The sequence below is a fragment of the Halichoerus grypus genome, chromosome 7, assembly GCF_964656455.1.
Source record: "Halichoerus grypus chromosome 7, mHalGry1.hap1.1, whole genome shotgun sequence".
Classification (NCBI taxonomy): Eukaryota; Metazoa; Chordata; class Mammalia; order Carnivora; family Phocidae; genus Halichoerus; species Halichoerus grypus.
The window spans coordinates 131,597,379-131,623,535 of NC_135718.1; the positions used below are offsets into that span (position 1 = coordinate 131,597,379).

A 26,157-nucleotide genomic window follows, 5' to 3' on the forward strand; every position below is an offset into this window, starting at 1 on the left:
TGAGAGAGAGAAAAGAGTCAGTACTAACTCTTAAGGTTTTTGGTCTGGCAGGTGAATGGGGGTGCTCTTAGTGAGATAGGGAACAGGGTGAGTATCAAGAACTGAGTTTGGGCATATTTAGTTCTAAGTACCTGTTAGCCATCCAAGAGGAAATATTAAGTCATTTATAGGAGGCAGGAGTTCAGGAAGCAGTCTAGACTGGAGATTCAAATTTGGGAAACACCAGACACAGAACTGGAAGAGATCTACTGAGAAGCAATTAGAGATGGAAACGAGGTCCTAGAACTGAGCCCAGGGAGCAATTAGAGGTTGGGAGGGAGGAGGAAGGTCCAGCGAAGGAGAATGAGAATGTGTGTCCAGGGGCATATCAGGAGAGGATGGTGTCTCAGGGCCAGGGAGTGAGCCCCTCTGTCCAGCTTGGTGGCGTGGAGTAAGCCACGTCCTGAGAACTGGTCGTGTTTGGCATTGTGGCGGTCATTCCTGCCACCGCGAGAGTGGACAAACACTGGCTACAAGAGAAAAAAGGGAAGAGAGAAAGTGGAAGAAGGGAGTATGGACAAACCTTTCGAGTTTTCTTGTAAGGAGAAGGCAAGATGGAAAGAGCTCGGAAGGAGGGGGGAGATCAAGGGAAATGTGTGTGTGTGTGTGTGTTTAGTAAGATGGGGGAAATATAGCCTGCTTGTTTGCTTATGGGAATGATCCAGTAGAGGGGAAAATGATAATACAAAACATAAGCATACGATTTTAGTGAGCAAGAACTAATTTTATAAGAATGGCATTAGGCCATATGTGCTTTAAAAATAAAAACAATTGAATTTAATTTTGCTTGAATTTAGCAGAAGAAAAAGAAATTGAAGTGAAGGTGAAGGAATTGCTGAATGCCTCATAAGTGTTTCTTTGCCACAAAAGATCATAGCTCTTATAAGCTCTCCCAAAGGCTAAGAAAACGATTAGGAAGATCTTGAGGAGGCTGAAGTCATTATTAATATTTTAAACTATATTTTTAGCTCAGTCTTCACTTTGAGACAGATTGGCTGATCCCTTGCCTGGCAGGATTAGGTGATTCATATTCTTATACTTTCTTGTACCTCTCTTCCCCATCTCCTAATTTTTGTAGTTTATCTGGTTTTTTGTTTTTTTTTTTTCCGTTGGCAGCATTACTAACACTTACATTCTGACCTGCACGCTCTCCTGTGTTTGTTCTTGGCACTGTATCTACCGCCTGTTCTTTTACCGCGGCATCTCTGTTCCTGTGGTTTTGTTTTGATTTATCTACTGGGTGCAGGATTTCTGTTTCTCAGGAGGGGTTCATGGGTCTTTATAGGCTGAGATCTTTCAAATCTGCAAACGTTGGAGACTTTTTTACACTTGGACAGTGACTCAGCTTGCTGTACTATTCTTGAATCACAGTTATTCTTCCTGAGAATTTTTTTTAGAACATGGCTTCATCATCTTCAGGCCTCAGTCGTTGCTGTGGAGAAATCTGACCCCTATTTTGTTAGAAGTGCTACTTTTCCTCCATTGATTCTTAAATGATTCTTTCTTTATCCTTGAAGTTCAAAAATGTAAACATCATATGTGTTGATATTGACTGTTTGTGTACATTTCCTGGTATACAGTATACTTCTTCTACCTGCAGATTTAGTTCTTTCATTTTAAGGAAATAGATCTGTATTCTGTATTTGGTTACTTTTTCTGTCCTATTTATCTTCTTTTGTGTTTATTGTGAGTATCTTAAGCCTTTTTTAAAAAAATATGCCATTAATTAGATTTAAAAAAACCTTTATGAAAAATTTCAAACATACAGGAAAGTAGATAGAATAGTGTTATTGACTCCCATGTACCCATCACCCTGCTCAGCTCACAGCCAGGCTTGTTTTGTCTATATCCCCCCACCCCTCCCACTCCCCTCCATCACTTTGAAGCAAATACCAGACATTATTCATCCTTGAATATTTCAGTACTTACCTCTAAGAGATAAGAACTTTTTTTAACTTAACCACTAATAAAGTTCATCTATTCTGTTTATAACCCATTTATTATATATATAATGACATTGCTTTGTTGTATTGGATCAGCAGTTGTTTTGTTTTGTTTTGTTTTTGCTCCAAAGGTACGATGGGTGACTGTAGTTGCTGGGCCTCAAAATTAGGAAGGCGAAACCAAGGGGACAAGCCAGGGAACTCTCTCTGGTGCAGATGGTGGCACACTGGATTGGGCAGTCAAAGAAGTTGCATAGACGGGAAGTGCCCACTGGTTCCTTGGTGTTCTCTGAATTTCTAGTGTTCACGTGAACTGTGGAGGGAATGGGAGGAGGACCCAGAATGTACAGTTTCTTTTCCAGCAGGAAGTGAAACTTAGGCCTTTTCTGACTTAATAATAACCGTGAAGAAGGAGCTGAGTGGTGTGAAGGCTGTTCTAGTTCTGTTTTTGGTGGTCATGTGGTTTATTCTAGAGCTTTTTAATCTGCAGGTCGAGAAATCAGTAGGTCATAAAATGAAATTAGTGGGCCCTAACTAGCATTTAAAAAGACATTGAAGGGGCACCTGGGTGGCTCATTGGTTAAGCATCTACCTTCGGCCAGGTCATGGTGCTGGGGTCCTGGGAAGGGCCCCGCATCGGGCTCCCTGCTCAGCAGGGAGCCTGCTTCTCCCTCTCCCACTCCCCCTGCTTGTGTTCCCTGTCTCTCATCAAATAAATAAATAAAATGTTTAAAAAAATAAAAAGACATGGAAAATATGAGTTTATGGCATGTACTAAGGATACGTAGTTCATGAAACTTCTGGTGTGTATGTATGTGTATGTTGGCTTATAAAAGTTTGGAAGCCACTAATTTATTCTATTTGATTCCTATGACTTTCTATACTTTCTTGTCCAGAAAGTTATAGGATTGAAGAGCCCATGAGACAGATTTGATTTATATGTTTAACAGAAATATATATAGTACAGTGTACTTGGAACTGTTCTAATTAGTTTACGAATATTAACTCATTAAATCTCTAAGAGGGTATCATTATTGTGGAACCTTTACACATGGAGACTTTTGGCACAGAGCAGTTAAGTAACTTGCCCAGGATCACACAGCTAGTAAGTGGTGGAGCTGGTGTTTTGAGCCCAGCCAGACTGGTTTCCAAGCAGATTTTGCTCTGCTGCCTCTGCAGTTGAAAGCGTCTCTAGGTGGGGGCATGGACTTTTTCCTGCTATCGCCTTCAAGAAGAAATGAAAAAAGTTTTCCTACTCTACCCTCTGCACATATACTTAAACACTCAGAGCTAAGATAGCGCGAATGAGGACTTTTATTTGTTAAATTGAAGAAATTCAGGGATCCCTTTTATTAACCAATCAACATTGCCAACCTAGAACTGTAGGATTCCGGGGTGAAAGACAACCAGATGAGTCCCTAGCTCAGCCTAATACAAAGATGCAGGGGAGTGGTTAAGAGCACTGATTTTATAATTAAACACATCTGGTTCAAATCCTGTCGTGATCTGTAACTATCTGGGTGACCTCAGGCAATCAATTAATCTCTGAACCTCAGTGGTCCTTCATTTGTAAAGTGGGAGGAGTCAACGTTGACTTTTTTTTTTTTTTTTTAAAGATTTTATTTATTTATTTGAGAGAGAGAATGAGAGAGAGCACATGAGAGGGGGGAGGGTCAGAGGGAGAAGCAGACTCCCTGCTGAGCAGGGAGCCCGATGCGGGACTCGATCCAGGGACTCCAGGATCATGACCTGAGCTGAAGGCAGTCGCTTAATCAACTGAGCCACCCAGGCGCCCTCAACGTTGACTTTTAATGGGAGAGTCATCGGGCACCAGGCACACAGTAAGCCCTTACAAGCTCCATTTTATAGAGAGTGAAACAGACTGACAGAGACTAAGTATCTTATCCAGGGATACACCACTAGCTTGTGGCAGAGCTAGAGTTGAAGCTCTGGTCTTTCTGAATACAGAGTGCACTGTTAACCACTCTGCTTTCCTGCAAGCTTACCCCACTGGGATGTTTTGAGGATTAAATGAGATCATGTACCTTTACACTTGAATGGTGACTTGACTTTCTATGAGCTTGTTTGGCTCATAGTAAGTACTTAAGAAATGGTTTCTGTGATCCCTACTGAATGTATAGGACGTGCCTGTCTGTAACTTTTGTGGAGGCAGTTAACCTTTCGAGAGAAAAGAAGCTGTAGTCAACTACATCAGTTCTTAATACCAACCAATCACTTCATGTATATGTTGAGTTCTTGAAAAATAATTGGTTAGCTATTCTCAAGGATCTGCTAAGCAGAGACTTCTACTGGAATAAGTTTCATCAAGGCAGAGACTGTCTATGCAGCATCTAGAACAGTGCCTGGTACATGGTAGTGTCTTAGTTTGGGTTTCTTAGAAAATAGAGCCAGAGGCACAGGCTTCCACTTTATTTGGGAGAGCCATTCCAGGGAAGCAGGAATGGGGAGAAAAGGGAAGTGAGAAATGGCAGGGAGAGAGAGCAAATATAAGGGACTGCTTGTAAAACTGGCGACAGCTTCATGAGAGGCTGATGGTTTGTCTCGTGGGACATCTTCAGAGAAACTAGGTGAAGCTGCTGCATCTCTGAGCAGTTCCCTGGGGAAAGGAGAGAGAAGATTCCATTTGCCCACTCCCATCTATTGGTTGAGGGTTGACTTCCTGGATTTCACCTCTCCTATGCTTCTTGGTCGCGTGGCTGGTGGCTGAGGAAGTCCTTCCCAACCTCAGGCCTCAGTGGCAACAAGGAGACCCTGGGGCGGGACGTGAGAGGCATGCTGCATGGGTGCAGGGCCGGGCGCTGTCGGGCTTGAAGGCCAAGGTACAGCCACGGTAGCTGGAGCAGCATGAGCGGTTCCAGCAGTTGTGTTCATCTTGGGTGACATATAAACTGGGTCTGACGTAGTGGGACCTTGATAACGAGTGACTCCTAACTGCCGAAGTGAACAAACTCTGCCCTGCTCTATTTAAGTGCTTTGCAGTTACTGACACTTGTAGATCTCTCTTTCACTCTCAGTCTATTTTCCCCATCTCCTCTTCCTTTGCTTTCCACCTAAATGGGGGTCCCCAGGCCCAGGCTTACTCCTCATTCATTCTGCATGCTTTCTATGGGCAACTGTGTTCACTTTTCTAGTTAACTTCATACTTCTGTCTACCTGCTGCTGGCTCCTAAATGTCTGTTTCCAGACTTGACCTCTCCTGGGAGCTCCAGACTGGAAAATAAAACTGCCTTTTCCAACAGGAAGTTCCACAGGCACTTCAAAGGCCAAGTGAATGTCTGGGTCCTTTGTAATCATCTTTGTTCCTCTTTCCAGCAACAAGTAGGTACGTGGTCCATGCTTGTTGAACTACACCTGGAATAACGTGCCGATACTGCATGCCAAGCTGGATCCTGCACAGAATGAAATAAACCTTCCAGAGCCAGCTCTCTAGGAATTTAGGATCTGGATTTTAATATTCATCTGGTTTGTTCTCAGTTCGACCGACTGTGCTAGAGCTGGAACAGCATACAGTTGACCGTTGTCCATTACTGTAGTGGACATGTTTAAATTGACATTTGTTCTTTTGAGGTGTTGATTGGTAGGAGGTTGCTTGGGTTTTGACTCTGCTTGTGCTGTCCTTTTGCTTTTTAAGACCCTTACCTTGCTTTTTTCCCAGTTTACGGAGCCTTTTTCCCAGTTTACGGAGCCTTTTTGAACTGTGTTTGTATCTGATATGCATCTTGCTTTTCTACTCCCCTCCCTGCCCTCACCCCCCCCCACCCCATACACTTCTGACTAAGAAGTGCTGCTCAAAGCCTCCTGAGCCAGATCTGCCCAATTCTGCCTCCTCACCTTTGCTGTAGTAGCCGCAGCCCTCCTTCCTCTGGTACCTTTCTGTCTCCGTAAATCCTCCCCAGCTCAAGGCCCTAAGACTAACCCAGGTCCACACTGGTTTATACTGATCTCCTCCTCTCTGAGCATCTCAAACATTATTTTGGCGCTTAGCACGCACAGGCTTATACTGTTGAATACTTTTGCATTTAGTCCCCTCCCTTTTTTCCCCAATTGGATTGTAAACTCCTTGAGAGTAAGATAGTACGTTATATTTTCTTGTGTGGTCCAGTGATTCATTACTCAGACCTTTGCACAGAGACAGTGCAAGATAAATATTTGCTGGATTTGTTGGTTGATTACTGTGGTCCTTGGGAACCGACTTCCAGTTTGCCTCCAGCAACGAATCAGGGCCATCAGGTGACATTTCCCAGAGGAGCTAGCTGTTGGTCATCTCATTGCAAATCTTTAGTTTGTAATACACGTTAATTCTAGACTTTGGACTTGAGGAATTTTGTTTCTGAAACATCTAAGGCAAGGCCTAGGAGCTAAAATTACTCCTTTGGCATTTGATGTGGCAGCTTGTTCATTTGGGAACCTTTTGTCTTTGACTTTCTATTGAGTCACTTGAAAGACCCAAGGCGGCTTGCCAGAGCAATCGTGATGATTCAAGTTCATTGAGACATTCCCCTTTACACCCTCCTCCCCATAGGCTTTACGAGGTTGCTTTCTGTGTTCACTTGGGGGCTTGAAAGTTAATGGATGACTGAGTGTCCTTTGGAAACTCCTAGGACCATTTTTTCTTCTCTTCCTTCCCTGGTTTGTCTTGGTCTCCAGAGCTGTATGCGTTGTTTTTAGGTAGTGTGAAGTTAATGCAAGGGGAGGAGAGGTCCTTTCTTTTGTAACTTTGGGATAATCCACTGCTCAGGGCAGACAGTTATGAAGATGGCCAAACTTAAAAGTACAACAGAAAGAACCGTAGTCAAAAGGAAAGCCAGGGAGACCAGAACTTCACTCCTGCCTTCTTCCTGCCAAGATAACTGCCTTACCTTTAAACCCAAAGATCTCTCTGACCTGTCCTCTTTGCTCACCATTGCCTAGGGAGGGATAGTTTAGAATCACTGGCTTCAGGACCACTGGCTCTAAAGCGTGTATTATTACTAATGGTTAGAATTGGTATGGGCAGGGATTTTCCACTCATGGAATTCTCCTGCTCATGGTGACTTCTGTACCGTTCAGCCTGGATTGCTCATTAATGCTCACTCCATCTCTTAATTTAGAAGGCCTAGGAATCTATCCAGCAGACCTCCTCTGATCTTCCTTCAACTCTGTTTTCATCATGACACACACTTTTACCAGCTCCATTTCTGGCTGCATGAAATCCAAACTCCTCTGTTAGCTTTTGGAGCTGCTCCTCCCTATGCACCCTTATCTCTGACCAGGCCTCAGGGTACCCTTTGTTCTAGCTCATCCATCCTCCTCACTACCTCACAGAGAGGCCATGTTCGAACATCCCCATTTCTTGGCTTACATCTTATCTTCCTCTGGAATATGATCTCCTCACCCTTCCATTTACTGAAATTCTACCCATCCTAGGAATACTAGTTCAGTCTTCTATATCCTCCCTTCTTCTCTCCCTCTTTCTCTCCCCTCCTTTCTTCCCTCCACGAATTTGAAGGCCTGCCAGATATTGTTCTGGGTCCCAGGAGTATGTTGGTGAACTGAAGAGACAAATTCTTCCTCTCGTGGAGTTTAGTTTTCATCAAGAAGCCTTGCTTTAGTCATGTTAGTCCTCGCTACACTTTCAGAGTCCTCAAAACTTTTGCTAGTAGTATTTATTCTTAAATTCAAGTGTACAGGGGCGCCTGGGTGGCTCAGTCGGTAAGCGTCTGCCTTCAGCTCAGGTCATGATCCCAGGGTCCTGGGATCGAGCCCCCCATCGGGCTCCTTGCTCCACGGGAAGCCTGCTTCTCCCTCTGCCACTCCCCCTGCTTGCGTTCCCTCTCTTGCGGTGTATCTCTCTGTCAAATAAATAAAATCTTTAAAAAAAAAAAAATTCAAGTGTACAGTATGCAGTACACACCGTATAATGTACAATAACATAAACATTTATGTAATACAGATATCTAGCACAAATATCTATTAAATAAATATCTAGCATAATTTATGTAGTCTATTAATACATAATTTTCGAGAAATGTATATTTTGATCCTATATTCACAATTAGATTGTAAGTTCCTTGAGTGTAGGGATCTTCATGCTTCTGAGCACTTCAGAATCCTTCACTTTATTCACGAAGACTCCTTTGTTTCTAAGGAACCAAAAATCCAATGCAAACTATTTTAAGCAAAAAAGTGAATGAGTTGGCTTATGAGGCCAAAAGGGCCAGGGAGAGGGCTGGCCATGGCATCTGGCCATGACTCGATTCAAGGGCTCGAGTTTCCTTTTCCCATCTCTCAGCTCTGTTTTCTCCGGGTCAGCTCCATTCTCAAACAGGCTTTCCAGTCATGGTGGCAAGATGGCGGCAGCAGTCTCAGATTCGCATTGTCTTCAGGTCTTGGCCTGCAGGTAAATCCACCATCTTTGGAGAGGGCAGAGGTGGAATCAGCTTTACCAAAAGCACATGGACTAAGAGTCAGGGAGGATATAGATGCAGAGAAGGAGAAACGATAAGTATCTATCACATCTACATATTCTGGAAGCTTAGTAGCTATTGTTGGTTTGTTGTTTGGATTGACTCATGTCTAGTTCTATGTTGTATTTAATGGGGTAAAGTAACGATGAAAAAGGCCATCGGTCACTCTTCAAGGAAGAATATTTGCTGTTTTCTACTTTACCAAAAGTAGCTTGACAATGACCTTTTCTTGGAACAGTGACTACTCAGATGTAAGTGATAGTATCAGTCATTGAAAGAAGGGGTATAGCAGATGGATTGAAGCTGATATGTGTCTCCTTTTCCTCTCCTCTCGTATCACTATGTGCATACCTCGTTTATTTCTGCTATTATTTCACCTTGTTTGGTATAGGTTTTTTCACTGGTTTCTTCCCTACTACTGAGCTAATTTTGAGGGAGGACTGCTGTCTTTCTATTCTCAGAGCACCTGCCAGGTACACAAATAAATTTTTCTGATAAGAATAAGTAAGAAAGGACATTGGCTTGGGAACCCAGTGACCTGGGTTTCAGTCCTACCTCCGCAGCCAAATAGCTATGTGATCTCCGGCAATTCCTTTCCCTTCTCTGGGCTTTGGTTCTGTCATCCTTCCAACAAGGATTTTTAAGGGCCCACCCATTACTGAATTTGTAGAAAAGCAAACCAGTAGGGTGAAGAGCAGGACTTGGCAGGGCATCCCAGCATTTTGTTTCCTGGGGAACAGTTTTGATAGGGGCTGATTACCCTTGAGATAAGAGGTCTTGGTAAGAGATACGGAGTACCGAGCCTGATGAAAGCTTCAGTTGTCTTCTTATATAACACTTGCTGGCAAGGTACTAGGAATTAATATTCCTGAGGTGGCTGAGGTGACATCATGTGTTTGTGAAAGGGCTAAAAGCAGGTGAGGCAGATTTTGTGGAAAAAGACTGGCAGTCAGTCCCAGTTCCAGTGGGGAACATGGGCTGATCTCATGCCCTGTGTTCTGAACAGAACCTGTGGGAGTCGCAGCTCCTATCCCTTAGGTGCTAGATCATCAAAGAGAAGGGAAGGGTGTGCCTGTGTTACTCTCCTGTAGGATTACATTTTTCTGAGGCCTGCCCTCCCACTCTCATTTTCTCCTCAGAAATGTGGGACTTATAGGAGGGAGCCTTAATCAGAAAATTCCTGAAGAAGGAATTTTGAAAGAAGGGAAGAAAGGGACTAATATCTCTGGATTGAAAGCAACAGAATGAACAAAATCCTCCTATACTCTGCTGACTTGTGCATTCCCTGGGTGTCCTCTGAAGTGAGGACAGTTTTCAGAAGACTGTGTTGCCTGTCTTGGGAGATGTTATATAATTTAGAGTCTACATGATTGTAAGTGTGGCAGGGCCCTGTTTTTGTTAAATAATCAGTATCCTATCAGGGCTAGTTTTTCTTCTAATTTCATCCTTCTTGTGATCCTTCGCCGTCTTTCCAAAATGGAAATGAGCCTCCTTCTAATAACTCCCAGGACAGGTGTAGTTAGGATCTCAGCTGTGGCCAAGCCTGGACAAGGCGTCAGCACTTCCCGAGGGAAGCTTTGATGGATATGTCTGCCGATCCTATATTTGAACTCATGCACACAAGTGTTCCTTGCTGGTTTTGATCTGACACCCTTCGGAAATGATGGAACGATGATCTGCCAGTGGAGTTCAATGTCATGGCCAAGCTTGCCATCCAGAGGGCCAGCTTCTGGTACATGCTTTAAGAATATTCAATGCAGAACTGAGATTCAGCCCATGCAAATGGAGAAATGGAAACCAAGAATTCCTTCCTCTTTTTGGTGCCAGTTTGTTGGGCCATTTTCCCCTTAGCTGGCCGGATGGTGCTCAAAAGAACATGATTTTTGGTGGTGTTAAATTTTTTAAATGAGATGTAATTCACATACCACAAAATTCACCCTTTTAAAAGTACACGAATTCAGTGGGGTTGTTTTTCAGTATGTGCACAGGTTGTGCAACTATCACCACTATCTAATTCCACAGCAGTGGGATTAAATTTTGACTTGAGTCTTTGAATGAAGTATCAACCAAAGGTCAATTCTGATTTTCAGAAAACTAGTTCTAAAACTTTGGTTCTTTTTGCAAAGGAAGCTACAGAAATGTCATTAAAAAAAAAAAAAAGTAATAGAAAAAAGAGCCAGGGGATGTTGAATTTTTCTTAGGCTTGTTATTTGGTTTCTTTTGTCCGCCACGGATGATTTTTTTAGTCGTTGGTCTTTGGGTTGGGACTTACTCTCGTGGCTATGTTATAATAAAGAGTATTCAAAGCAAGAGCAATAAGACTGCCTTTGCTTTCTTTTCCTGTCTCTGTTTTTGTCAAGCCAGGCTTCATTAGGGCAGGGCATGGACCTGTTTTGTTCATCCCCACCATCACCTAGTTCAGGCTCTGCCATACAGTAGGAGCTCAGTAAAGATTTGGTGAATTAATGGGCTGTGGTAGGTGCCCAGGGGAGGTCATTTTGGCATGTATCACTCAAAGGTCATGGTGACCTTTGTACTTTGGCTTTGTGGATGGCCATGGCATTCATTTGCACCCCTGAGGTACAGCCGCTTCTAGAAAATGAGAGCTTGACTTCTTCCTGTGTAGCTCTAGGGACCGAACCTCCAAGGACCCCCTCCTCTCCAGTTCCCAGGGATACTCATCCAACTGCAAACTGGATCTCTAAAGCCTTCTTGAGTTGATATGGTGAAGCACAGCGTGGGTGGGGTGAGTGTGTCTGGGTGTACACCCGCGTGCATGTGCATACGATGGAATTGTGAGGAATTCCTTCATGTTTTTATAAATTGCCCCTTTCTTCTTTCTGCCCCTGTAGTTTATTGGTAGGCCAGGGTGCAGAAGGGCCTCCAGCCTGGGCACATGGCCCATGAGAGCTGGAGTTCAGTGGCCTATTGTTTCCTGCCCCTTCTGTGCATGGACAGAGGACTGGGGCTGGCACAGCTGCCTTCTTGGGGACCATTGTTTGTCTTTGCAGCAGCAACAGCAAAAGTCTGAAGCAGCACATTTTGTGCCGGACAGAACAGCCATTCTGTCTTGGAGCTGCAAGCCTAGAGATGGGGGTGGTTGGAGTCTCCCTTACATGTCTGCGTGGATGCCCTGAGGATAGAAGCCAGGGAGGCTTCTCCTTCCAGGCAGGTTGCCAGGGAGGGGAGATGCTCAGTGGAGGGGATGACAAATCAACCACAGTAGCAGGTGGTATCTATTAGCAGAGACTCTTCTTTTCCTGGATCAGGTAGGGGTATCATTGCTTTTTCACTTTCTCTGCTCTCTGGGCATACTGGCAGACCTCAGGGTGTGCTCCTGGGACAAGAAAAAACACTTCCTCCAAAGCTGCCCTGTAGAGTAGAGTAGATTGAGGAAGCAGGGAAGGGACCCAGCCCAGTTGTGAGCTAGTTGAAACATGGGCTAGTTATCGAGTCAGTGGGCTAGTCCAAACTTGATTCAGAATCACTTCTCAGCTAGAAGGTGGAGAAGGGGATGTTCCATGGGTGGGAGCCATAGAAACTGTAATTTACCCAGAAATACTTTCAGAGACTCCAGACTTGTGTTCTGTTTCTCTTGTTTCCCTGGCCAACAGTCAACCTCTTTGGCAAGTTAGACTAACCTTCATCTAGCTTCAGCCTCACTTGCACCTAGTTGTATGACCCTTTGGTAAATGACTTAACAGGTCTTATTTCATTTTTCTTACCTGTGCCATCAGGATAATTGGGGATAGCTGATGGACTAGCTGTGGAGATGAGATGAGATGATGCATATAAAGCCCCATGAAGGGTGTTCAGTAACCCTTTCCCTCAGGGTCCCTCAGGGGATGCCTGAGAGTGGGGTGCACTTTGTATTACCCACTTGAGGCACCTGGGAAAGTCAGGGTGCGGGTCTGTGTTGGCTTTAAGTTCCTGACTAAGTGGAAGGGGTAAATGAGGTAAATGTGGGTACATATGTGCTTGGGGGCTTCTTAGATTAGTTCACATATTTCAGAGGCTACCTAGGAAGTGCTAATTCCTTGGCCAGGGCAACCCTGGAGTAGCCTACCTCTGATCATGGGAATTTGCCCAGACCCCTCTTTTTTTGCTGGAGGGTGGGCATAATGCATTCTGCCGTGTTCCCTTCTGCTCTCCTGGTTAGTGAGATTATTGAGGCAAAGTCTTACGTGAGTTATAGGTGACTCCGAGGGGGCGGACAGCCCCATTACCCACCCACATCCTCTTGCAAATCTGGGACTGACTGGAGAGCCTTTTTGCCCTAAGATGCCCTGATTCTTCCTTAATGGGCAAGTTGTAAGTAATATCACTGAATGCGCTCTCCACCCACAGTCCGCCCACCCAGTGGCTACTACTGCCGACTTCTACTTCTATCTACCAATAGGTGGAAGGGGGATAGATGCCTCTAGGAATAGTCTTGACAAGGGCTGTTGCCTTTAAGAGGCCCAGAAATCTCTGGCAAGAGCTAGATGCCTGACATTGCCCTCAGCACATCTTCCCCCAACACCCTTGTAATCAGACTCCCAAAAAACACAGAACAAGGGAGCTTTGATGAGTGATGAGGTAGGCGGCTTTTCTGCTCAGCCTTCTGTCTGCTTGAAACAATCCTCCGGGGCTCAGTTTCAGTTCAGGTGAGGTTACTGTAGGCCTGATTGGCATTGATGGTTGGCAAGGGGGAGGCATGGGGACGAAGAGGGTGAGAACTGTACTTACAGATCCCTCGAGATCACCCATAAAGGACCAGATACTTGTGCTACATTCTGATATGGGTGAAAACAGAGGCAAAAATGAAGATAAGGGTAGATTATGGACGCCTAGCTACTTCAAGGCAAAGCTAAATGCACCATTTGCCCATCGTCATTGCTTCATAAGAGTGGTCGGCAAAACTTTCAACATCATAGCTCTGATCCTGGATTTGCCCCTGACTTATCCACAGCTCAGATGAAACGTCTAGATCTCCCTACCACCCCCAACCCCCATGCATTACATAGCATAGACAGAGAGCATCGTTATGACTCTGTGATTTGGGAATGAATTTGGAGCACACATAAGGAAAGGCATAATAACATAGGTGCTCTTTCCCCCGGGTTTGGAAATGATCCAGCAGATTCTTGGTTCCAGTTTCTTAGTAGGCCCAAAAGAGTTGGTGGAATTTTTGGAGATGCCTCATATCATATGGCCATTTTAAGCTTGAGCCTTTTTTTTTTTTTAAATTAAAGGCTTTAAGTTCCTGACTAAGTGGAAGGGGTAAATGTGGGTACGTATGTTTTTGTTTTGTTCCGTTTTGTTTTTAGGGACCTCCATCTGACGGTCTGACTTTGTTTCTTTTGCAGAAATCCGTGCCCAGCTCACAGAGCAGATGAAATGCCTGGACCAGCAGTGTGAGCTCCGGGTGCAGCTGCTGCAGGACCTGCAGGACTTCTTCCGGAAGAAGGCGGAGATCGAGATGGACTACTCCCGCAACCTGGAGAAGCTGGCCGAGCGCTTCCTGGCCAAGACGCGCAGCACCAAGGACCAGCAGTTCAAGTAGGGACTCTGGCTGTTTCTTGCAGGGACCTTGGGAATGGGGCTGGGGAGGGGGGTGAGGCGGGGTGTGCTACCTAGATCTGTGCGCATTCATGAAAAGTGCCCCGGGGACTTCAAATTGGCTGAGGGTTGAGAGCCCTCAAGGACTTCTCCTTTTCCAGATGGGTCCTATATGCAGGTCAGGATCCTGGAGGGGTCCCAAGAGATGGTGGACCGTGCTAATAATAACAGCAAACACTTTCAGAGCACTTCCTGTGTGCTAAACATGGTTCTAAGGGTTTTACATATATGAGAACTCATTTAATCTCCACAAGTTTGTATGTTGGTCATTGTTGTATCCTCAATTTACAGATGAGGAAACTGCATCCTAAAGAAGTTAAGGAAATTGGGGGCGCCTGGGTGGCTCAGTCGTTAAGCGTCTGCCTTCAGCTCAGGTCATGATCACAGGGTCCTGGGATCGAGCCCCACATCAGGCTCCCTGCTCAGCCAGGAGCCTGCTTCTCCCTCTCCCATTCCCCTTGCTTGTGTTCCCTCTCTCACTGTGTGTCTCTCTGTCAAATAAATAAATAAAATCTTAAAAAAAAAAAAAAAAGTTAAGGAAATTACCTAAGATCTCTCTCTCTCTCTCACACACACACACACACACACACACACACCTCTAGTAAATCAATAGCAGAGCTGGGAATCAAACCCAGGCAGTGTGGCTCCAGAGTCTGTGTTCTTTTTTTTTTTTTTTAAAGATTTTATTTACTTGACAGAGACATAGCGAGAGAGGGAACACAAGCAGGGGGAATGGGAGAGGGAGAAGCAGGCTTCCCATGGAGCAGGGAGCCCGATGCGGGGCTTGATCCCAGGACCCTGGGACCATAACCTGAGCCGAAGGCAGACGCTTAACGACTGAGCCACCCAGGCGCCCTCCAGAGTCTGTGTTCTTAACCAATTGACCAAACTGTCTTTAACTGGAAGAAATGAATGATGCTGTCACCATACATCTGACTCACTGCTCACACGGTCTGTTCCTTGTGTAGCATTTTATGCAAGTGGCCCTTTCAGTCTGTCCTCACTGCCATTGCCCTAGTTTAGATCATCATCCTTGTGTGAATGGTCACATTACTCACTGTATCATCCACAGCAGAGGTTCTCAACTCTGGCTTCACATTAGAATTCTCTGGAGAACTTTTTTAAAATGCTGAAATCTGGGCCCCATTCCAGAGCAATTAAGTCAGAATCTCTGGGAGTGGGGCCTGGGTAACAGTATGGTGTAAAAGCTTTCCAGATGATTCTAACTAACAACCAGTGTTGGGGTCCAGAAATGGCTTCTCCCCATTCCAGTCTGCCCGATCCACTCTTACCAGATATAGCCTTCCTGGAACACATTGGAGATCAGGTGGGTTCTCTGTGCAATGGCTTCCCACTGTCTGTGTTCTTGATGCTCAAGGTGTGGTCTCCCAATATTGGCACCACTTAGGATGTTGGAAATGCAGAATCTCCGGTCTCATCCCCAGATCCACCCTGACAAGAGACTCAGGTGATTGGTATGCACTTTAAAGTTTGAGAAGTTCTGCTCTATTCACAAAGGTATACATGCCTTGGCTTGTTCTTCAAGCCCCTCTACATTTGGCCGTGACTAATTTTCTAACCTTATTTCCTGTTTTGTTGTTTTTTACTTCGCTCTACTGTACCTTAGCCAAATAGAAGATTAACTCCAATGGGCCTTTGCCCATCCTGTTATTTGAACTTAGGTTCCCATTCTTCATATCTCTGCATGTCAAAGACATACCTATGTTTTGAGGCCCATCTCAGATGCATCATGTTCCAAGAAAATTTCTTGATTCTCCCAGAGGAAAGAATGTTCTCTCTTTTCTGAATTCTTACAGTATTTTATTTGTTCTTTTATTAGGGCATTCAGTACTGTCTGCCTTTCATTTTCTTCCCTTAGTGGACAGTGTAAACTTTTCTGATTCATTTTACAGCCTCCCACAGTGCCTAGTCTAATATGTGGCATATAATAGATGCTCACTAAACATTATTGGATGAGTAAATGAATGAATGAATGTAGGAACTGATGCCAAGTATATCTTGTTTTCCCCCATTTTCTATTTTTGTTTATCACTCTAATAATTTGGGACACAAATTATCCTTTACAAACAGCTTTGAGCAGTGAATATGGAGGCTAAGTTTGAGGAGAATAGATGACACTCTCAGTATGAGCCAGAATGAGAATTTCCTCCAGATGTTTTGTCCTCAGAGCTCCTTATCTTTCCCAAATCCTATTCTCTTTATAATAAGCAATCCTGAGAGAATAAAATGTTATTTTAGTATATGATAAATGAAGATTTGGGAGAGAAATCATTTGCCTTAGAAAAATGACTCAAAGTTGGATTTATTCTGTTGGTAAGCTGCTCCTAAGTTTAAAATAGCATTTGATTTTTAGTACTATCATATTTTCAGCTTAAAGACATACTTACTATAAATTAAAGTACAGATGTGCTCATCTCTAAGTCAGCTGAATTGCTCTGATGAAGATCACATACAAGGAATAGGGTGTTTTGGAAGAATTGATTTCCCTTCTCATAAAGCTGGTACCTGGCTTCATCTTCCCCCAAACAACCAGTGAGTATTTATTAAGAGCCATCTGTGTACTCTGTATTGTACAGGCATTGGATGATACAAGGGAAGTTAATCGTGTGTCTCTACAGGGGGCCATATCTGGCTGGGGAGAAGAGATTTTTAATACCAGAAGCAACTAGAGAGCAAAGCAATAATGATCTCATTAAGAAATCATTGGTTTTGTGTAGAATATAGATGTGATGGGAGGTCAGAGATAAATCATCAGAGATAGATAAAGGATCTGGAACAGTCAGGAGAGTTTTCATGAAGCAAGTGGGACTTTAAAGGTAGGCGAGGCTTTGAAGGTAGGTTTGTGTAGCAGAGGACAGTGCGTGCCGGCAAGAGGGAAGCAGGAGTGTTGGCTGCTGAGGGGGTACAGGGACGAGGGAGGGGCCCAGCTTCGTTAAAAGGACGTTTCTTTTCCATTCCTTCAACAAATGTCCAGGGCACATTCCTTGAACTCCTTCAGGCCAGACATGGTGCCTTGGGCTATAGCCAGGATCAAGCGCTGCCTCTGGCGCAGGGTACTTACACAGGATGAGGACACGGACGTTAAACAGATCACACAATTAGATGAGTTGAGCTAAGTGTTGTGGAACAGAAGTACAAGGAGCTCTAAGAGCGTGTAAGAGGGGGACTTCACTCCTTTTGCTGTCACTTGATGGCTAGTTTGCTTTAATAGCTTCCTGTCTGATCTTATCCTCAGTGACAGTCTGCTTACCCACCAAACCCGTTTTAAGTACCTACTGGGTGCTGTGCTCTGTGCTGATTCCTCTGGGGGCTAAGGTACACTCTGGAATCCTGGCTAACAGGGAAGAGAGACGTGGGAACAATGTAACGTGAAACCTTCAGTGGAGGTCTGAGCAAAATATCATGAGAATACAGATCGTTTCAAAAGCAGTGGAAAATAAGGTTAGATAAGGGGGGTAGACCCCAAATAATGGCTCTTGGGCAGGCAGGCCGAGGAGTTCAGGTTTGATGTGATAGCATGGTAGTGAGTCCTCTGGGTTCTTGTGTGGGGAGACCAGAAGGTACAGTTTCTGTTCATATAGGAGAAGAGGAAACATAGTGGGGGGACTATTTGCAGCCTTGCCATATCGTCTATGAAAGACCATGTCCACCCATCCATACAAAGTGCTACAGTGCATAGAGAATAGACATCTCTTCAGGTTGCAGACTGGGCGGGGCTTCACAAAGGTGAAGTTCAGTGGTTGGGAAATGGGAAAATACAAGTGCAAGTGCTAGGTGCTGGTCCTATGAGCTGAATTCAATTGAGACAACGCAGAAGTTATAGAAGGAAGATAGAAAGATGGAGGAAGGAAGCATATTAGGTAGAAGGAACAGTTGAAAAAACAAGGCTGGTGGGTAACTCATCTGTTTTGCTGAAGAACAGGAATAATAAATGCAATCGTGAAATAAGCCTGGAAAAGTTGGTAGGGGCCTGATCATAGTGGTCCGGGAGTGCCAGGCGACAGGGTTTATTCTGTAAGCGTGGGGAGCCATTGATAGTTTTTGAGCAAGGAACCTAATTATGGCCCTGCTTTGGGAAGGTAACTATGGCAACACCACAGATCAATCGGAGGAGAGAGACGGGGAAGCCGGAGGCCTGTTAAGAAGGTATGGCAGTGAGCCTAAGGTTAACATGGGCTTGACCCGAAGTCATGCCCTCGGAAATAGAAACGTGAGGGCAAGAAGCACTCCGAGTGAGAGAAGCTGGGACCGAAGAAGGGCTGTGGGTTTCCTGGGTCTCTGGAGTGGCAGTTGTACTGTATTTTCATTCCGCCGGTGGAGTGTAGCCTCGATTTTGCTGACTCTCGGACTGATCCCTAGAATAGTTCATTCTCTGCCCAGAGCGTCTCAGCGGGCACTCGTCACCTCCCCCGGAGCTGTAGCAGCTGTTGGCCCAGCCATGCCATGGATTTGTCTCCCTGTGCTGCCAGGAGAGCAGCTGCCGAGGCAGCCCTGGACAGACGCGCCCAGGGCCGTGGAAACTCTTCAAGTCGGCCTGGGGTAGGGTGGCCAGGGCCGAAGTCCGTCTACATGGACCCACCCCGCCCTTTTCCAGGCCAGTTTCTCAGCCTGGCTCGATTTCAGCCTCTCACACTCGGGTCGGTTGGGTATTCGGTTACAGTTTTAAGTGACTGCATTTAGGGACAAACATTGCTGAGCTGCTTTTTTCTTCTTCCTTTGGACAACTTCTTACCCTGGAAGCCATTAGCCTGTCACTCTTGGGCTTTGCTTCCTCTTCTGCTTTGCTCCTGCTCACCTTTTGTCCTCTCCCGCACTGTGCTCTGTGCAAACACCCTCATTAAAGCCCTCACAGCTCTCACTCCTTTGCAAAGTCTGACCCTGCGGTCCCATCACACTCCTTCTCTTCCCCTTCCCCCACAGAAAGAGCGAGACATGCTGCAGATACAGCTACCTAGCGTTGATTTGATTCTACCATATTCTGCTTTGTTTAAGATAGGGAACATGGCTTCCGCCATCCCTTTGAATTGTGGGTGAACCCTGCTCATGTCTGAAATTCTATCCGCCTGGTTTGATTAAGAGCAGAGATAAAATACTATGTGAGGGTAGGAAGTCTTCCTAGGGAAGATGTTCTTGCATTTTCTTTGGCTCCTTGAAGAGTATAAATGTATTCCTGTTTGTTGCTGAGCCTTTGATTGTCTCTTTTAAGTGGAATCTGTGTTAATATTGCCCAGCAGGACTCTAATTGATAATGCGTTGGCTGTGGTTTTTTTTTCTTCTTATATAGACTTGCTGTAAATTACCTTTCAGTCATAGCTCACTTGGTTTTGATCTCCTACTTTTAATAGCTCAGTTCTTTCTTTTATTTTTTTTTTCCTGTCGGATCTTTAGAGGAATACTCCTACATTGCTGCTATCCTGCTGTGTTCTTTCCAGAGACCTTATGCTACTTTAAAACCCACAGCCAACATCTTTTCTTTCTTCCAGCTTTTCCTTTTCCTCAACAACAAATATTTGTTGAATATTTTTAAGGTATTGTTCTAGACTCTTAGAGGGGGGAGATCCAAAGAAGTAGAAGTAGTGGTTCATTTCCCAGATGAGTTTATAGTCCGGTCAGGGATAACTTGTCCCCGAATACAGTAACACATCTTCAGTATAAGGCAACATGTGGTAAGGACCAAGTATGTGCTAACAGAAGGGATGCGGCACAGTTGGTATGGTCAGGAAACTTCCAGAAAGGAAATGGCATTTGAACCAGACATTGAAGAAAATGGACAGGATTTTGATGGATGGAGAGGGAAAGAGGGAGGGAGAGAATGTTGTAGGCAGGGAGGGGCACAGCGGGAGGAAAGTACAAAGTGCTTTTCGGGGTGCAGCAAGTGGACTGGTTAACAATTGTGTACAGAGGAATTGGACAACAGTAGATAGGACCGTATAGTAGAGGGTCTTGACTTTCGATGAAGATTTGGCGCTATGCAATAGACACTGGAAACCACTGAAGGTTTGAACAGCTAGTGTCCAAGCTGAGATATGAGCTCTTCTTACAGAAGCTTAACCTTAACCTTAATGGTGGTGAATTGCTAAAGGACTGGAAACTTGAGACAGTGAAACCCGTTGCCACAGTAGATAATAAGGATCTAAATTAGGGTGGGATGGTAGGAATGAAAAGAACAGAAATTGATCCTTCGGACCATTTAACAAGTATGTATCCCATGTGACAGACACATGCCAGGCAAGACGGATACTGCCCCCCTACACTCCTGGAGTATAGTCTAGAGACAGATGGAGAACACCTGGTGCAGGAAGAAGCTACAGGAATTGCTGACAGATGGGATTCAGGTTTCAAGTGAGCTTGGAGGCACAAAAAAAAGAGGGTTGTGAAGTTTCTTTTGGACTTGGGTGACTGGTAGATTAATGGTGCCTTTAATAGAAATACCAAAGTTAGGAAGAGTTGTTTTTGAAGGGCTACAACGTGAGAAATTTGGTTTTCGGATGTTAAGTTTAAGATAGTGGAAGGATATTGAAGCTGAAACTTGCAGACATTGACAGAAAATGAATGGCTGTGTTCAGGGCTAAAGATCTGGGCTGTGTTCAGGGCTGAAGTCTGGGTTGTGTGGGTAGATACTTGGGCATGTTCATAGAGAGGTGATGGTCTGATTTCCAACATTAAGGGTTTAGGAGGAAAAGGGGGGAAACATCCTTTGTATTGTCGGTGGTACTCAGATTGCAGAGAATGAAAAGTGATTTAAAAGATATATTTATTTGTACATTCATTCAGTACACATTTTGAGGACAAGGCATTGAGCTAGGTTGGGGATAGGAGCAAGACAGTATCCTATTCTCACTAACATGAAATTAGCAGGACATTAAAGAGATACACTTGGAAAGTAAACCCGCTTATTTGGCTGATCATGAGTTGTGCAACCATGGGAAGGGAGGTGAGGGAGCAGGACCCAGGTATCTCAGGAATCTGGTAGACATTCAACCTGCAATATGCCTTTCAGTGGGAGGTTAGGTACACAATTAATTAGAGAGAAATTCTTGTAGAGTCCATGTTCTTGGCCTTGGGCCCAGTATTTGTGCACAGTATTTCTGCAGTTACGTCACCTCCCGTCGATGCATTTTTCCTCTGGAGTTAACTTCAGAGTTGTTCATCAGCCTCACAGAATAGCATTGGGTTGAAAAGCAGAGTCAGTTGGCCATGGAGATTGTTATAGCTGTGATTGCAAATCAGAAAAGGGTGGTGGACCAGAAAGTTCCTCCTCGAGTACTGGCTGACTCTGAGGAGGGAGGGAGGAGGAAGCATGAAGCTGCCAGAAGGGACAACCCCTCACTTCCTGGGACCAGGACATATTTGGGAGCTGTTTGTTCCCTCGGGGAAGATTTTGCCCAGATGTAGCATCTGGTATTGAGCTTCCCTTTGCCATGGCTCAGGCCGCCTTTATTTAGAAACCAACACAAGGTCCCCTGGTGAATGTCTTGCTGGCCTAGTCCGTACAGAACTTAGGTGGTGGTTGGATCCTTTTCGGAAGACTTGGGAAGTCTCCTCACACATGGACAAAGCAGGATAGAAGAGACACAAGAAGGCAATTTGGGGGGGCAGGGTGGAGGTCAGCAAGACAGGGTGCTGGATAGTCTTTGGAACAGAGAAAGAATTCATTTGAAAGCTCTTTGGGAGGCGTTATGACTTAGTAGTAAAAGCTAAGAGCTTTATTATTTTTTATTTGTTTATTTTTAAAGTTGAGAGCTTAATCCAGACACATTTGGGTCTGAATCCTGTCTCTTCCACTTATAGCCCTGTGACCTTGAGCAAGTCACTTAACCACTTTTAGCTTCAGTTCACTCATCTATGAAATGTAGAGAGTAATATTCACCTTGAAGAGTTGTTTGAGGATTAGATATAATATATGTGAAGCACTAGCCTAGTGCCTATAACTTACTAGATGCTCAAAAAAATGGTAACTCATGTAATTATCATGACCACAGAAGGAGGGTAACATGGAGGTCAAGATCCCTGGTTCTGGAACCACATTTCCTGGGTTTGCAATCCTGGATTTCCCACTTACCAGCTGGATGATTCTAGATGAAGGTTCTTGGTTGCCTCAGTTTCCTTGTCTGTAAATTCAGGGTAATAACAGTGCCTGCCTCATGGAGTTGTTCTGCTGAGTAAGGGAATTAAGGTAGAGCCCTTGGGACAGCACTTAGCACATGTAAATAGCAATGGCTGCTCTTGTCCTCAGGAGATGGGACTGAACATAGTTATCCCAGGTAAAACCTTGGTGGATGAGATTCACTGTGTAGTCCCTGTGCAGAGTGAAGCATTCTTAAGCCTGGCCCTAGGTAGTATCCTGTCTGTCTCCCTTTTCCTCAGAGACTCCTGTGTGTGGGTCCTTGGGAATGACAGAACTCATCCTCCCTCCTGATTTTTATGATATGGCTGCATTGGGCAGGAACTATGCAGTTACGTGACTCTACATAATTGTACGTCCAGTTCCTATAAAAACTCAAGCAATTGCACGTTTTGTCTTATAAGCTGTCATGTTCACAAGGTGTCATGAGCTACGTTGAACCAGGTAGTTAACCCTGGCATGTTCCTTTTATATCCAGGCTCATAATCATCAAGAGGAGGAAATTTATCTCCCCTCTGATGTCTAATTGGCAAATCGTTGGGTTTCCATAAAGGTATGTGCTGAGGTCCCGATTGCAAGCCGGGTGGATGAAAACGTGCCAGTCCTGGTCAGCTCGTGCCGTGGCTGCTCTCTGTACCAGCCGACCAGCGCAGTACAAGCCTCAGTCGTGAGCATAACAGATTGTGGTTTACTGGGTTATCTCATGAGGCCAAACAGAAGCTCCTACACTTTTGCATACATGGCTTTGTATCATCCTTTCAGGGTAGGGAATGATAGAGGGCAGTTGGGAGCAAAACATGCTTTAATGAGCAGTTGGGAAGATGCTAGAGACTCCCGAGGGCTTCCTGTGTCTCCCAGGCTCTGCCATTGGAATGCTAGCAGGACACACCTCAGGCTTTCAGCTTGCTGGAGCCAGACACCGCTGATCATGTCCCTTAACAACAGTGCTGGGGTGCAGGGAACTTTCAGTATTTGTTTTCTTGGCTCTCGTAAGTCCCATAATAATTCCGTGGTAGACACAGGAAGCAATGTGTGTCTGGTTCGAAGGATCTTTAATTTTCAGGAATTCACAGCCAATTAAATGAATTGACTTTGATCCCGGTCCCTTTTAAAGGCAAAAGGCATGTCATCTTTATTGGGAGCTGACTGCGTTAAGTGGGAGGGTTTACAAGATAAGAAGAAAAGACAGACTCTGCCGTAAGGACTTTTCATAATTGAAATGGGGAACATCAGACAGGCTGACAGAGAATAATAAGAACACATATGCGCATGGGCACATGAATCTAAAAATAGGACCCCGTCTACGGCAGGTTCTAATAGTCACCGGGAAGGGAGGGAAGGTGGATTACTCGGGAGGGACTCATGCTTGGCTTAGGCAGGGAAAGGTAAAAGATAGCAGTTATGTTCTCAATTAGATTTGGTCCCAAGTTAATTGAAGTAAAGACTTTAATATCTAATTCCTTCGCTGTGCTGAAGTATCATGCTGGGAAGAGACACAGAGTCATATGGGAAGAGCTCAGTGTTAATGAAGGATTTAGGGAGAATGAGAAAAAAGGAGGGTTTGGAGTTTTCAGAGTTGAAAAAGGATCATCGTTTCTGCTACCTCCTGTCCTTTTACATCGCCACCAATCACTGGATCATTGCCCCCTCGGGTTTTTGACTCAGGGAAGATCAATGAGCACAGCTCTGCTTCTTAACATATTTTGGGTACAGCTGGTTAAAGAACCAGGATTAGAAAATGAATCGAACAAAGTAGGATTATCTTCAACGGTAGGATGCTGAGCTGTGTTTGCTGATTTCTACTTAAGCAGTCGAGACAGGGCATCCTTGCATGAAGTTCAGACATCCCTCCCTAGCAGCCTCTGTGTTGAAGGAGAGGTTGTGGAACAAGTCTGGCAGCTCTCAGCCTGCACCCTTGTAAACAACAGATGTTCAGAACTACTGTGTTCTGGGGGTAGGGGTGGGGGTTTCTGTTGGTGCTTGAAATTCTTTGAATTTATACGCAGCATCTCGAGGATTTAGCAAAAGGAGCAAGTCGGATGGATTTGATTCTATGGCATACAGGTGGAAATGATGCCCGAGACAGTTCCTTTGCAAGACAGAGCCCACGCTCCTTAGTGGACTCTGACAGAGAACCAGGGAAGCCAGGCCGGCAGGCCTAGTAAAGAAGGATCCAGCTTCCTAGGTGTATTGACTTTCTGCCCTCCTCCCGGCCCCTCTTCTTATACATGGGCTCGATTGGTCCGCCACCTCCTTGCTTCTGTTTTATCTGGTCGTGGGTGGAAACGTGTGCCCTTCCCAGCCACAGAGTCCCACGTACACACGCACACCGACATTCAGGTGGGCGTGCCACAGAGACTTTTCCATTAGCACCTCCTGAAGCCATTCGGGTTCTTATAACGTACGGATTACATGGTATTGTTAGGGGCTTTGTCTTGGCTGCTAACCTTATTCGTGTACATTTTCAGCGTTGGGTTTGCCAGGTCTCTGTTACGTTATTCACTGGAAGTAAATGAAGATAATGTTCCTTGTAGAGAGTTCAGTTAGGCGTCTTTTCTCCCCACCCCACTCCCAGCCCTGAAACACACATGCTGAGTTTCTGGCTAGATGGTAAGTGCTTAGAACACCTACTTTACAGCCTAGTTTAGGGAAACCACATGGAAAAAAGATACATAATGCATCGTTTCTTTCTTTCTTTCTTTTTCTTTCTTTCTTTCTTTCTTTCTTTCTTTCTTTCTTTCTTTCTTTCTTTCTCTTTCTTTCTTTCTTTCTTTCTCTTTCTTTCTTTCTTTCTTTCTTTCTTTCTTTCTTTCTTTCTTTCTTTTCTTCTTTCTTTCTTTTTCTTTCTTTCCTTTCTTTCTTTCTTTTCTTTCTCTCTTAAGTAAGCTCTATGTGGGGGGCTTGAACTCACGACCCCGAGATCAAAAGTTGCACCCTCCACTGGCTGAGCCAGCCAGGTACCCCTATAATACATCTTTAGTAGGCTTTCTTGTTTCCAAATTAGAGAAGACTTTAGAAAAGTTCGCACCTTTAATCAAACGAAAAAAGCAATTTATCAGGTCTGGGCCAGTTTTCAAGCCACTCTAGTCAGAAATATTGGCTTGAAAATCTTTGATAAGCTCACTTATTATTTTGGGGGCTTAAGAACATCCTTGTGCTTTTCTTTCTTCTGGAAAACAAATGCACTCCTGGCCCTTTTGTTCATTAACATAGAAAGTTTTGGTGAACACCAATCCTGTTACGTGAGGTTCACCTGCATATTTCAGCAATTTATACGTTTATTCAGCACTTAGTCTACACCAAGGGCTATGCTAGGAATTAAATACACACAGAAGAATAAGCCACTGTTCTCATGGAGGTTCTCATTTAATGTGAAATATTTTAAGGTTGTGCGTGTGTGTGTGTGTGCACGTTTGTGCACATGTGTGTTCTGAGAAGGTGAAGAGTTCAAGGTTGAGGAGCCAGAATTGTTGAGTGACCCTTTAAGTCACCCATATTATATGTGATTTGGTCATAAACACTTGGCTTCATCTTCATAATCAGTAATGACTGACGGGTTGTGGCAGGTGCCGGGGTCACAGAGTGGTATAGAACCCAGCTTCTGCCCTCAGGAGGCTCACTGTGTCATGTGGAAGACAGGAGGTTTATATGAAAAAAAGATAGCACAAAGTAGCATATATTTAGTGCCAAAGGAGAGATGGGAGAAAGGATTTCTTTTCACTTTTCTCCAGAATGGGATCTTTAAACATTGCTTTTGGTATCATTTTAGACTTACAGAAAAGTTGCAAGAATGGTCGGAGAATTTCTGTCATTTATCCAGTTTGTCCGAAAGTGTTAACATATTACTACATTTGCTTTCTACTTCTTTTTCTCTCCATACACAACTCACGCACATACATATTTTTTTTCTGAAACACTTGAGCATAATTTGCAGACATGATGCCCCTCTACCTCCACATAC

The 26,157-nt window shown here is 44.5% G+C and overlaps 1 protein-coding gene across 8 annotated transcripts in view; it reads left to right on the forward strand.

Annotated features, from left to right (window-relative positions):
- Positions 1 to 26,157, forward strand: part of SRGAP2 (SLIT-ROBO Rho GTPase activating protein 2) — a 223,293-nt gene that overhangs the window by 72,516 nt on the left and 124,620 nt on the right. For all 8 annotated transcript variants that reach the window (XM_036077188.2, XM_036077190.2, XM_036077189.2 and 5 more), the window contains exon 3: positions 13,798 to 13,990. In XM_036077188.2, coding sequence (XP_035933081.1) covers positions 13,798 to 13,990 — 193 coding nt within the window. The remainder of the gene's footprint in view (positions 1 to 13,797; positions 13,991 to 26,157) is intronic.